Source organism: Loxodonta africana, chromosome 3 (assembly GCF_030014295.1).
Source record: "Loxodonta africana isolate mLoxAfr1 chromosome 3, mLoxAfr1.hap2, whole genome shotgun sequence".
Taxonomy (NCBI): domain Eukaryota; kingdom Metazoa; phylum Chordata; class Mammalia; order Proboscidea; family Elephantidae; genus Loxodonta; species Loxodonta africana.
This window is the reverse complement of record NC_087344.1, coordinates 98616263-98629101: the sequence shown is the minus strand read 5'-3', so window position 1 is coordinate 98629101 and position 12839 is coordinate 98616263. Positions and strand designations below refer to the sequence as shown.

Below are 12839 nucleotides of genomic sequence, written 5' to 3'. Positions count from 1 at the left end.
AATATTTTTACTCCATTCTGATGCCTTTACATTTTTTATTGCTGTTTTTATCTTACATATTACCCAGTCTCCTCAAATCTCTTTAGCAGGTTTTATATAAATGAATATGCTTTAGTCTGCTTATACAAAATTTTATTAATCAAATTTATGACTTTCCATATCTCATGTTACAAAAATTCTAGACAGTTTCCCATTCAATGGCCAGAATGTGGCAAATTCTAAAGCATTCAGCTTCAATTCTTATACTTGTAAAATGGTAATAACAGCACCTTAGTGCTTTATCCAGTGGTTGTGAGGACTAAAGGATTTAACATTTATTAATATGCCTAGGACAAGGAAAGCAAAAGCACTAAGTGAATACCATTATTATCATTAACAATAAAAATATTAATATAATACAAAGAATGGAACTGAATTACAGTTCAGTCAGAGGTCAGGTAGTAATTTTCACTGTGACACAGATAAACATGAGTACTTGCCATATTTTGGAGGAAGAGAACAATAGCTTAAGGGGAGAAAGCAAAAAAAAAAAAAAAAGGTAGAGGAGGAGAAGAAAACAGAGAAGAGAAAGTAGAGGAGGAGGAAGACTTCTTACACAGTACCTCTTGTTTTGGATCACTACCAAAAACAAGTTTGAAAGCTTTAAGACAAGGTGAAATCTGATCACCTGTTAGCCTTGAATCCACTAGAATAAATAAAAACAAAAAAATAACACTCCCTAGCCTTTTTGGCACTCAGTTCTCCAAAACCTCCCAAAACAATCACACGTAAGAGCCAAATAAACACCAAATCTGAACCTCTCCTTGGCCCAGAGGATGCCAAGTTCATGTTCTATTGCCCAAACAAAGTTTTTTGGCATTGGCAAAAATTCAGACCCTTGTCTCCCTTATTCTCGAAGAGGGGACAGATAATGGGGATTTTTCATTAAAAAACCATTCATTGAGTAAATATGTACTGCATTTTATCCACAGTACCTCTAACTTTCTCACCAACACTGAGAGAGATTGCAGATGAGAAACTGAGGTGCAGGGGGGTAAATAACTTGCTTAAAAGGTTCCCAAAGACGGTATATGGTAGAGATACCTAACCCAAGTCAGTCTGACAAGGACTTCTGTCTTTCCACTGTGCTATAAAATTAACATTGACTCCCTGCTAAAATGGATAAAGGGAACTAAATAGAACAGCTAATTCTTTTTAAAAAATTTCTCAGCACAGCATTGGAGGTTTTTCCATCTGTTCTTGTTGTCAGTTGCCATTGAGTCAATTCCGACTCATGGCAACCTGTCCCCATGCGTGCAGAGTAGACCTGCTCCATAGGGTTTTCAAGGCTGTGACATTCCAGAAGCAGATCACCAGGCCTGTCTTCCAAGGCACCTCTGGGTGGATTTGAACCACCCACCTTTTTTCTAGTAATCTAGAGCTTAACCGTTTGGGCCACCCAGAGGCTCCTTCTGTTACCGCCTTCAATCCATATAAGAACCCCAAGGAGTATAGGTGTTTTCCTCATTCTCATTTTACAATCAAGAAAGCTTACAGGAGTTACTTGTTTCACCCTGACCACACAGAATTGAGAGATGGGGGAAACAACGGAAGAAAGATATAAGATGTAGGCAGGCCAGGGAAAGGGCATCCAATCACTGCAAGAGAATTCAGTGCCCCAAGATCCAAAGGCTCTGCTCTGGAAGAGAAGGTAACTGGAAAGGAAGAAAATAGCAGGAGGCCTCTGAAGGTATCAAGTATGGGGGCGGAGGGGGGGAGGGATGGGGATGTAAATATATACTAATGAAAACAGAATGAGTCACAAGTATTCCAGCCAATAATAAATGGCAGTGATGATGGGACAGCCAATAAATAATTTCTGATCATTTAACCATTCTTCTTCCGCAGAGTCTAAGACTGTCAAGGGCAGGGAATAGAAGCCCCCAAGCATGTTCTGATAGGTCAACAAGAAGCTCTTCATTTTTAAATTCACAAAACTCATAGTTGGAGTTGTTAGGTGCTATCCAGTGGATTCCAATTCACAGCAACTCCATGTGACAGAGTAAAACTATCCCATAGGGTTTCCTAGGCTGTGATCTTTACAGAAGCAGATCGCCAGGTCTCTCCTCCATGGAGCCTCTGAGTGGGTTTGAACCGCCAACCTTTCAGTTAGCAGCCAAGCATTTAAGCCTTGTGCCACCAGGGCTCCTTAAAAAACTCATTAAAACCAAACTACCAAACCCAGCGCCGTCGAGTCGATTCCAGCTCACAGCGACCCTATAGGACAGAGTAGAACTGCCCCATTGAGTTTCCAAGGAGTACCTGGAGGATTCGAACTGCCAACCCTTTGGTTAGCAGCCATAGCACTTAAACAGTACGCCACCAGGGTTTCCACAAAACTCATTAGGCCCTTTAAAAAATCCCAATCCCTCACATGTGCGGAGCACCTTAGAGTCACATACTACTTTCATGAATATTTGGTTAGGCAATGTTGTCCATGATCCTACAGGCACCTGAGGCACCTTTTAAACACACAAATTTCCAGGTCTCCCCTGGAGATTCTGATTCAGTGGGCTTAAAACCGGAAGCCCTGGGGATCTATATTTAAATAAGTCAGGTGATCCTTATAAATCAGGCTACTTTGTTTTTCCACATCTCAAAAGTTTTTCATCTTTGACAGGGTACACAGTCTTGCCACTTTTCTATTGCTTGTGTTAGTGGAAAATATTTGAGTTACCCTTATCTGACAGGTTTCCACCTTACACAGTTTCCAGCTTTCATAGGTTTTACTGTATAACTTTCATAACAATCTTGCAAGTTAGGTATCATGATTCTCATTTTGCATATAATGAGAGTGAGACTCAAACAAGTGAAGGGACATGCACAAGGTCACACAACCAGTGTGTGACAAAATCAAAGTCTACAAGTCGAGTCACGCTGTGACTATAGGGTGTATATAAATATCATTGCATTTAAATCTATCTCAGCTAGAGCTAGCTTCAAAAAGCTCATTCCTTGTATCTTAATATGGCAACAGACATCAGGAAATGAGGGGGTGGACTATCCAGAACGATCAGAAAGAACCAGGAAGGAAGTCAGAGTGCTGGGTTGAATAACACCTGGAGAAAACAGGAAGGAAAGTAAGGTCATCCTCCATTTCTAGTTCTGTTAAATGAGCTGCCTATTGGCAACTGTTAACATCACTTTGACTAATAAGTCCATTTGGCTAAAATGATCAAACCACAAATTTCTTTCACTATTACACAAAGGTAAAAAAAAAAAAAAAAAAACCTGGAGGAAAGTCCTTCCAGAAATAATTTTGAAAAATCAATGTCAGAACAAAAGAAAAATGCCCAAGATGAGACCTTTATCCACACATTGCCCCTGCCCTGTGATAACAGAGTGAAGTTCAGGCCAATCCTCCAGAGCCTTCACCCGCAGAGAGAGGTGAAGGCCATTTTCGTATGCATGTGGACTCCTTCCACCTGAGACCTTGGCTAATGATCATTTCATGGGGGCAATAATCAACATGAACGATGATGTGCTTTATGAAACACTATTTCCTTTCTGGCAGCCCCTGCTGCTGAAATATGACACTCTTATCAACTCCCTACATGTAAAGGTCCAAACCCTACAAAATGAGATAGACAGGAGGAGCACAGGAAAAAGGGTGCTCCTATCCCCAGCTTTGCCTGAGTTTAAATAAGAAAGAAAATGGGGAGAATTTAGCCCTCTCTGAATAAGCTGACTTTAAGACACAACACCTGTTCCCTTAATATATACATTTATGCAGGCTTATCTGTCATCTGGGAAAGAATCCTCTTCCTCACAGGTTTGTTCAATCCAGATTTTAAATTATTTTCAAGAAGAAAAGACTACCACACCTTGTGTATCCCCTGAAAACAGACCTGCCAAACTTTAAGATTTCACTTCCAACTTATCTATATATACCCATACACACACCCACTCTGCTAATTATTGCAGTCGCAATTTCACACTTAATGAGTATTTTCTAAGCGTCTCAGTAATGTAGCACATGCTTTATTTATAACATTTGTAATTTATTGAAAAATAGTTGTTGACTTGAACATATGAGCCTCTACAATCTGGAAAGATCCAGGTACATTTATATAACAAGCAAAATAAGTTCATAACACATCTATCCAGTTAAAATCAGCTTCTTTGAGAAACATTATCTCCCACCTTAATGCTAGGAGCCAAAACAAATTATTTCCCATTTTACACATCACATGAGCAGTGCTGTTGCAAAAACAGTCACATTTCACTCTGGACTCTTCACATCTCCTTCAAACATGCCCAATTTTAATGAATGGTCCTCACCTTGGATACCTACCTGCCAGGCCTCCTAGGGACAATGGTGTTGGGGTATGGGCAGTGGAGGTGGAAGATGGATTCAAGATGTTCCAAGTATGCAAAATCTTATGCAGATGTATAAACAGTATGTCCAGTCAAAGAGACTCAAGAAAGCAATATATATGCAGACACCTGAGAATGGATGAGTGCAAATGAAACCCAACTTGTAATTAACATACCGTGCTGTGACACCTGTTGCCTTCCACGATAAGAAGTCTGGGAGATCAAAGAAATGCCCCGCCTTAGCCCAGCAAGTCTCTCTCAAGTTCTGCCAAATGAAATACATATAAGAATCAATAATGGGTTTTTCCTGCCCCTCTTCATTTTCAATTATGTTTCATAATTTTTAAAAACAAAAGTATAACTAACAGTGCCCATTAAAGCATCTGTTCAGGGACTGGGAGGGGAGAATGATATAAAAGTGGTAACTACATAGGAAAGAAAACCCTGGGGCGTAGTGGTTAAGTGCTATAGCTGTTAACCAAGAGGTCGGCAGTTCAAACCTGCCAGGCGCTCCTTGGAAACTCTATGGGGCAGTTCTACTCTGTCCTATACGGTTGCTATGAGTCAGAATTGACTCCACGGCGGGGGGTTTATACAGGAAAGAAAAATTGGCACACAGCATTGATCCTTTCAAAAATGACTCTAATTTCCCTTTTATCCTTCTTTGCCAACCTGGAGACGGAGGAAATACACTCTAGGAGGAATATGCAATCCATCTTCCCAGTGAAGGATGAGAGGATGTGCTTCAACAAATGTAATGAGATTCCAACACTGAGCAGTTGTGGGCTGGGAAGAAAACAACTTTAAGAAAGTACTTGCTGAAACTGAAGGTGCTCTCCCATGTAAAAATTTCCACACACCAACCAGTTCTAAAAGCAATGGAAAAGATAGTTTCTGCCCTCAAAGAACTTCTAGTCTAAGCCAAAGAAAATTGCCAAATGATCAAGCCATTATTGTAAAAATTGTAAAGATCTGTTTCTTCCACATTCCAAATGGCCACATTTTTTCTTGTCCCTGGGGTTTTTTCAAGTATGCAGTTGTCTCTGTCTAGAACATTCTTTCCTCACCTACCACTTTTTCCCTCCCAGGATCCATGTCCCCTGCCCTCTTTGATTAACCTCTATATACCCTTCCTCAGGGAGGCTTTCCAGGACCTTCTACTCAAGGTTAGGTCTGGCTGTCATACAACTCATACCTCCCTTTATTTCAGCCTGAAATTATTTGTGCAATAGCTTTCTTTCCTGCTAGACTGTAATCTCTATGAAGTCAAGGATCATGTCAATCTTGTTCATATGATACCCTATGATGACTGTCTCCCTGCTTTCCCCCACCACAGGAGTGGATGCTCAGCTGCCAAGTAGGTACTACATAACTCTGGTCCCCTTACCATATTTGGGTGCTTGACTGGACCAGGGATTCACATGTGACCTAACTGAGCTAATCAGATTCCTTCTCCCAGAAATTTAGAACTGGGATCCAAGTGGAGCCACTGAAACTCTGACTATGCATGGAATTGGAGCAGAGAGAAACTTGGAAACTGTAAAGTAGCCATTTTCTGCCAAGTACCTCTACCTAGAGAAGTAGAACTTCGTAAAGAGAAGAGTAAAGCAAACAGAAGCAGCATCAAGAAAGGCTTCCTACTATCCAGGAAAATTTCCAGGTCCTGATTTCAATTACTCCTTCCTCAGAGGCTACAAGAAAAGGGAGTTATCATAAGCACAAGGGTATCTTTCGGAGCCCAAGGGCAACAATGCAGAAGTTCCAAAAAACCATGGCAAGACATATCCCAGTACCTGCTACAGAGTGACACACAATAGGCTCTCAATAAATAGTTGTTGGACAGAGAGACAAACTACAGTGTCACCTTTCAAACCCTCTCATATAAGGAGTGCTTCAGGGTTTATAAAGGATGTCCACATGTGTTATCTATCTCATTAGAGCTACACAAAATCCCTGGTTGCTATTATATCCATTTTACAAATATGGATCTTTAACCCACATTTACTCTCAAATTCTGTGAGTTCCTCCTATTTCTGATACTCCTTCCATACCACTACTACATGAACACAGATATCAGTGTGCCGGTAAACTAAGTGTTGTCTCAGGAACAGGGACCCATTAAACAATAACAACATCAAAAGGGTTCAGATGTAAAAGGCAGAGTTTTAAGCCCATATATGATTATGTTTGTTTGTTTCAAATTCCTAAGCATTTGGCTGAGAACTTATATCTAGGAAGGGACCTGTCCTACACTTCTCTTTGAAAGCCCATAATTTCTTAACATTAAACAAAGCAAAACTTAAAATTTACTACTAATACCTAACACAGCTATGAACTAGTAGTATGTTCATATATCAACAGGCCACAATCAGAAAATGGCAGCCTTTGAAACTACGTAAGACTAATAGTACATCTTTTGGATAGTTCTAAATATCTATTTCCATGTGCTTTGTGGTTTCAGTGATGTTGGTGGTCAAGGAAAAGGAAAAAAGGCAGCCTCCTTCTAAGGACTTCAGAAATCTAAGGCTGATCACCAGAAATTAACCACCAAATCCACTACAGCAACAACTAGCACTTCAAGCCAAAGCTGAATAACTTTCCTCAAATCAGAAAACAACTGCTTCTGTTAGATCTTGTATGCAATCATTAAGACCTTAAATAATGGAGGCTTTCAGCCTGTAGCCATGTAGACAGCCACTGTGGACAATGGAACCCAAGTAGAATATCTCAAAGAGAACTTCAGGCCTCTTGCCAAAAAGAAACATACCAGGAGGGTTGGGGGCTGGATAGTTGAGGGAGCTGTTGTTGTTGATAGTTGCCATACAATTGGCTCCAACATATGGAGACCTTCTATATAACAGAAAGAAACATAACCCGGTCCTGTGCCATCTTCACAATCTTTGGTATGTTCAAGCCCATTATTGCAGCTACCACTTCAATCCATCTCATGGAGGGTTTCCCTCATTTTCGCTGACCCTCTACTTTACCAAACATGATGTTCTTTTCTGGTAACTGATATTTCCTGATGACCTGTCCAAAGTAAGGAAGATGAGGTCTTGCCATTCTTGCCTCTAAGAACCATTCTGGCTGTATTTCTTCTAAGACTGATTTGTTCATTCTTCTGCCAGTCCATGGTGTATACTCAATATTGTTTGCCAATACCACAATTGAAATGTGTCGATTCTTCTTCTTTTTTTCATTATCCAGCTTTCACATGCATATGAGGCAACTGAAAAGACCATGGCTTTCTTGGATCAGGTGCACCTTAGTCATCCAAGTGGAATCAAAGTGATATGCTAGCATGTGATACCAATGATATTGTTCAATCATTTGCTCATTCCATTTGATCACCTGTAAGCTTCATTTCTTCTTGAGACCATATTGGCTTCATCAGTCAAAAGGCAGAGACCCCTAGCCTTCTATAGGATGAGGAACCAAAAACAAAATGTTGCCAGAAGTATGAGTTCTCAGAGCAGAAGATACCAGTACTCTCTGCTTTCTTCCAAAAGCAAAATCCAGAGATAAGTCAGCAAAATTAAAAAAAAAAAAAGAGAGAGGGAGGAGGGAACAGTTTGCCTGGATAAGAGGGACTGTCTCCAGCAGCCTGCTCCCTTACCACAAGATGCTGACAGACCATCTGTGAGGACCCCATGCTGGTTCTATGCTGCGTGACATAATTCACAAGTGCTTTGTCATCAGATGTCAGATTAGTCAAGAATATATTAGCCCCCAAGGATGGATTTTTAATCCAGTTGTGTGGAAAAACCTCTCTGCCCCTCCCCCTGCCCTGTTGGCACAGTCCCAAGCGAAGATCTCAATCTTTCTGAATTAATTCTATTATTGTAACAGCTGGGCCTGCATCAGAACACAGCCGTCATCTTCTTACATCCATCTAGCACTTCTTCAGCAGTTTACAATAGTACCCTCCTGTGTCTCATCTCCATTGCCCTTGAATCGATTCCCACTCACAGCAACCCTATAGGACAGAGAGGTGCAGTGGTTAAGAGATCACCTGCTAAGCAAAAGGCGAATCTACCAGCTGCTCCTTGGAAACCTTATGGGGCAGTTCTGCTCTGTCTTATAGGGTCTCTATGAGTCAGAATCAACTCAACAGCAATGAGCTTGGTTTTTTGGGTGCCTCATCTCATTTGAGGCTCAAGGCAATGCAGAGATGTGTCAGTGATATACAAAACTCCTATTTCAGGATATAGAAATGGAGGTTCAGAGCACAATGGCCCAACCCAAGGTCACCTGGGGCTTCCGAAGGGAATGGTTCTCCATCCCACTGTGCCACAGTCACCACCTAGAGGCTCCCAGGCCTGTTCAAAGCTGTGGGGTTTGGCCTTTTGGAACTGTCAGGATAGAGCTATCGCCACTCTTAAAGAAGAAAAAACTAACAAAAGCCCTTCCAAACACATATTTGCATACAACTTCAAAAAGCTCAAAGGTTTCAATTTCAATCCTGGGCAACTCACTTAACTTCTAAGTACAGAAGAATACCTTCCATGTACAAATGCTGTACAAGTTAGAGAGAACACACAGCATGCCCTTAACACATGTCAACTTCAGTTGTATATCAGTACGTGAAAGCTGAATTCAGTTCAAACTAGGAGCTCTGTGTGCTGAACGACTTAAGTATTTCTATCCTCCAGTTACCAAGCAACTAGCAAAAACTAGTCTTTTCAAGAAAAAATAAATCAGCAGTGATTTTGGGTGTATGACCTGGCACTAAAAGGCTTCTGCATTCCAATAACAATCCGTTGAGCTAAGCAATACCCCAGGCTTGAAAGCAACTAAAGAGAAGAACTTAAAAAAAAAAAAAAAAATCTATTACTTCATAAAACCACAGCATTTCTTGGGAGGAGGCTACTACTCAAAACTCACCCAGCTGTGGCTGTCAGCAGAGGGTAGAAATAGAGCAGTATATCCAAGACTCAGGGCCAGGCAGCAGCTGCCCTGCCAGTCTCAGGAGAAGGAGAAGGAGCTTTGTCCTTTCCCTCCCACTGAGGTGCCCAGGAAAGCTGTAAGGTCTCTGCTGGCTTCTAGACACCAAGGAAGCTTGCAGGGAAAATGAGGCAGATGTTGCAATGTATATCGAGAAACACCAGGGTTTATGAGCAGCAAGAGAAACTAGGAATTTCCAGTTAAAAAAAGATCGCCAAGTATTTTGTTATTAGCTGCACAGAGATTCTATCTGGGCTATCTGCTGTGTATAGTAAATAAAAGGGAGGGGGCCGAGCTCCCTAACTCCCCACTCAATAAACGATCCTGCCCAAACATTCTGAGTAATCATGATGTTGTTTTCCAGCACAACTACTCATGAAAAAGCAAAACCTTCTCCTCATTCTACATTCAAGATTCCAAATTAGGGTACAGGCTGATAGCCTATAGAGGAAAGGTGTTTCAGGAAGAAACTTAATCCTCGATGTCATTCTCAAAAGAAAAATGATGCTGGAAACATGGATGAGGTCAGAATCACCAACCAGAACTTCCCAGAATGAATGAAACAACTGTGTTTCAAATGCCCACCCACAAGAACAAGACCAAACACTGGGAATATTTCAAGTCAGATAGGCAGATAACTTGAAAGATTTGTGCTACTAGAGGCATCTTTCTAAAATCTTAAAATTTACCATTCTACTTCTATGTTTAAAATGGTTCAAGAGCCCCTCATTGCCTAGAATCACAATGACTCCTTAGGATGGTTCTCAGGACACAAAATAGTCTGGCTCCAACCTGGCCATTACCATTGTTATGATTAACTTCCAGGCCCATTTCCCATCACCTGGCACTCTCTCTCAGCCCACACCTAACTCCTTTTCCTTCCCCAAATGCATTATGCTATTCTATATTTCCATGCCTCTGTCTATGCTGGTCGCTCTACTTGGACTGGCTTCCCCATCTGCTCCCATTATCGAACATCCAGTTCAAGTGTCACCTTCTCTGTGAAGCCTTCCATCTCAAGCTATATCCTAATTATACATTCATGGGCCAAAGTCCACCTCGAAGTGACAAACTTCTGGAGGGTAAAAGCCAAGCCTAACTCATGGGAAAAAAAAAAAAAAAGACATTTCAGGAGGTTTAAAGAAATTTAAAGCCAGGCCCCTTTAAAAGAAAGTTACAATGCTGCTGGAGAAAGATCCACGCAAAGAAAAAGGTAATTAATAAGATGATGTATGGCAATAATGTAATGAGCCTGATACCAAGGACTGGTGAGTCAGCTTCATAACTTTATCATAATATTTTGTGTGTGGCTATATATCTGCCTCAAATGAGTAATCACAGACAGGGTTCAGAGCAAGGCAAGGGCTTTGGGGCTGGGGTAGCCAGAAAAGGCTTCCTGGAGGAGAGATTTGAGCTGAAGCCTAAAAGGTCAAATAGAATAAATATCTATGCTACTGCTGAGAAGATATCTGAGAAACAGAAGTCTAAACTGACAAGATAGACTACCCCCCTTAGGGAAAGATTTGTTCAACTGTGCTATTATAAAATTTATTTGTAAGATAAAATAATTCCACTGTATAATTTAAATTATTTAATGCCCAAAACTGGGTTTACATGTAATCTCCCACCTCCCCTGCAACCCCACTGCTGTACAGAAAGGTAAACTTTTACTCCTAACTAAAGGTGACTTCCCAAACATAAAAATGTTATCATTTTATTGAATACTGATCATATTCAGCAAGGCAGGCTTTGTCCAGAAGTGTAATCCCACCATACATATTAGGAAAATAAGGCCGTGGTATGTGGGGTCTAAGAACTTTGGAGTTAGCCAGACCTGTGTTTAATTATTAGTTGTGCAGTTTTAGGCAAAGTACTTAATTTCTCTAAGCCCCAGTTTCCTCAAATGCCATATTCCTGGCATCTATCTCAGGATGCAGTGAGAATCAAATAAAATAATGTACTGTGTTTGATACATCAACAAGATTCACTCTAATGACTGCTACAGTGCTTCATAGTTTTCAAAGCACTTTCACGTGCATCTCCTCTGATCTGTGTAATTCTTTAAGGCAGGGAAGGCAAGAAGTTACAAACGACACTTCGCATATTAAGAAACGGAAGCCCAAAGAGGAAGCATGATCAAGTGTCTTAGTTATCTTGTGTTGCTATAACATAAATATCACAAGTCGATGGCTTTAACAAAGAGAAATTTGTTTTCTCACAGTTTAGGAGGCTAGAAGTCCAAATTCAAGGCACCGGCTCTAGGGTAAGGCTTTCCATTTCTGTAAACTCTTGGGGAAGGTCATTGTCTCTTCAGCTTCTATTCTTTGGCTCCTTAGTAATCTTCATATGGTGTGGCATCCATCTTCCCCCACCTCTGCTTCCTTGCATGCTTGTTTAATCTCTTTTATAACTCAAAAGAAATTGACTCAAGGCATGCCCTACACTAATCCTGCCTCATTAACATAACAAAGACAACCCATTCCCAAACGGGATTATAACTACCAGCATAGAGGTTAGGATTTACAACACATATTTTTGGGGGGACACAATTCAATCCATAACATCAAGGTTATACAACAGAGAAGTGGCAGAAAAAACTAAAATCTGGATCTCTAATACTTAGTCCTGTGCTTGTCCATCTGTCTGCCTTCCTAAAGCATAATAACATGCAGAAGTGATAGGAGGAACAGGAGAGCGATGGCATGGTCACTTGTTGTTAGGCGCTGCAGAGTTGCCCCCGAATCACAACGACCTTGTATGTAACAGAATGAAATGTTGTCCAGTCCTCTGATATCTTTATGATCACTGTTACATTTGAGTTCATTCTTATAGCTACTGTGTCAGCTGTTACTTTTCATTTTGAGTTGTGTCACACCAGCAAATGAAAGTCCCAAAGGCTTTACTCCATCTGCATCATTAAAGTCAATGCTACTTTGAGGAGGCAGCTTTTCTGAGTGCCTTCCAACCTGAGGCACTCATCTTCCAGCACAATATTAGACAATATTCTGTTGTTATCCTTATGAGTAGTATTATCTATGGAAAAAAGGGAAGGAGGGAGGGAACCCTAACATGTAGAGAAGGTTTTGGATTGGGTAAGAAGATCTTGGAATTTAATTTAAACTCCGAATTAATTCATGGCTGTAACCACCTCTTCACCCCCATCTTCACTGTCCCATTTTCAGTCCATCATATTTTGTCACCTGTATTATTGCTATATCATCTACAGTATTCCATAAAAGTGGCCACAATTCTTCCCCTCTTCGTATTGATGACCTTTGCAATATGACTCTGCAGCTCCTCTAATCAAGAGGAGGAATTTATTTCTCCACCACTTGAATTGGAACTGGCCTTATAACTTGCCAGTGGAATGAAGCAGAAGCGCCACTGTGCTACTTCCAAACTGAGGCCTCAAAAGACTTTGTTTTCACATTCTTGGAGTGTAGTTCTACCCTGTGAGGAAGCTAGGGCTGGCCTGATGGAGGATGAGGGAGCACATGAAGCAGAGACAAACCATGCCAGCCAAGGCTCTAGGCATGTGA

General features: G+C 40.9%; 1 protein-coding gene across 10 annotated transcripts in view; it reads right to left on the bottom strand.

Annotated features, from left to right (window-relative positions):
• FGGY (FGGY carbohydrate kinase domain containing) overlaps positions 1-12839 on the bottom strand; it is a 566317-nt gene that overhangs the window by 441937 nt on the left and 111541 nt on the right. For all 10 annotated transcript variants that reach the window (XM_003411156.4, XM_023549536.2, XM_064282044.1 and 7 more), the window contains one exon: positions 4533-4621. In XM_003411156.4, coding sequence (XP_003411204.1) covers positions 4533-4621 — 89 coding nt within the window. The remainder of the gene's footprint in view (positions 1-4532; positions 4622-12839) is intronic.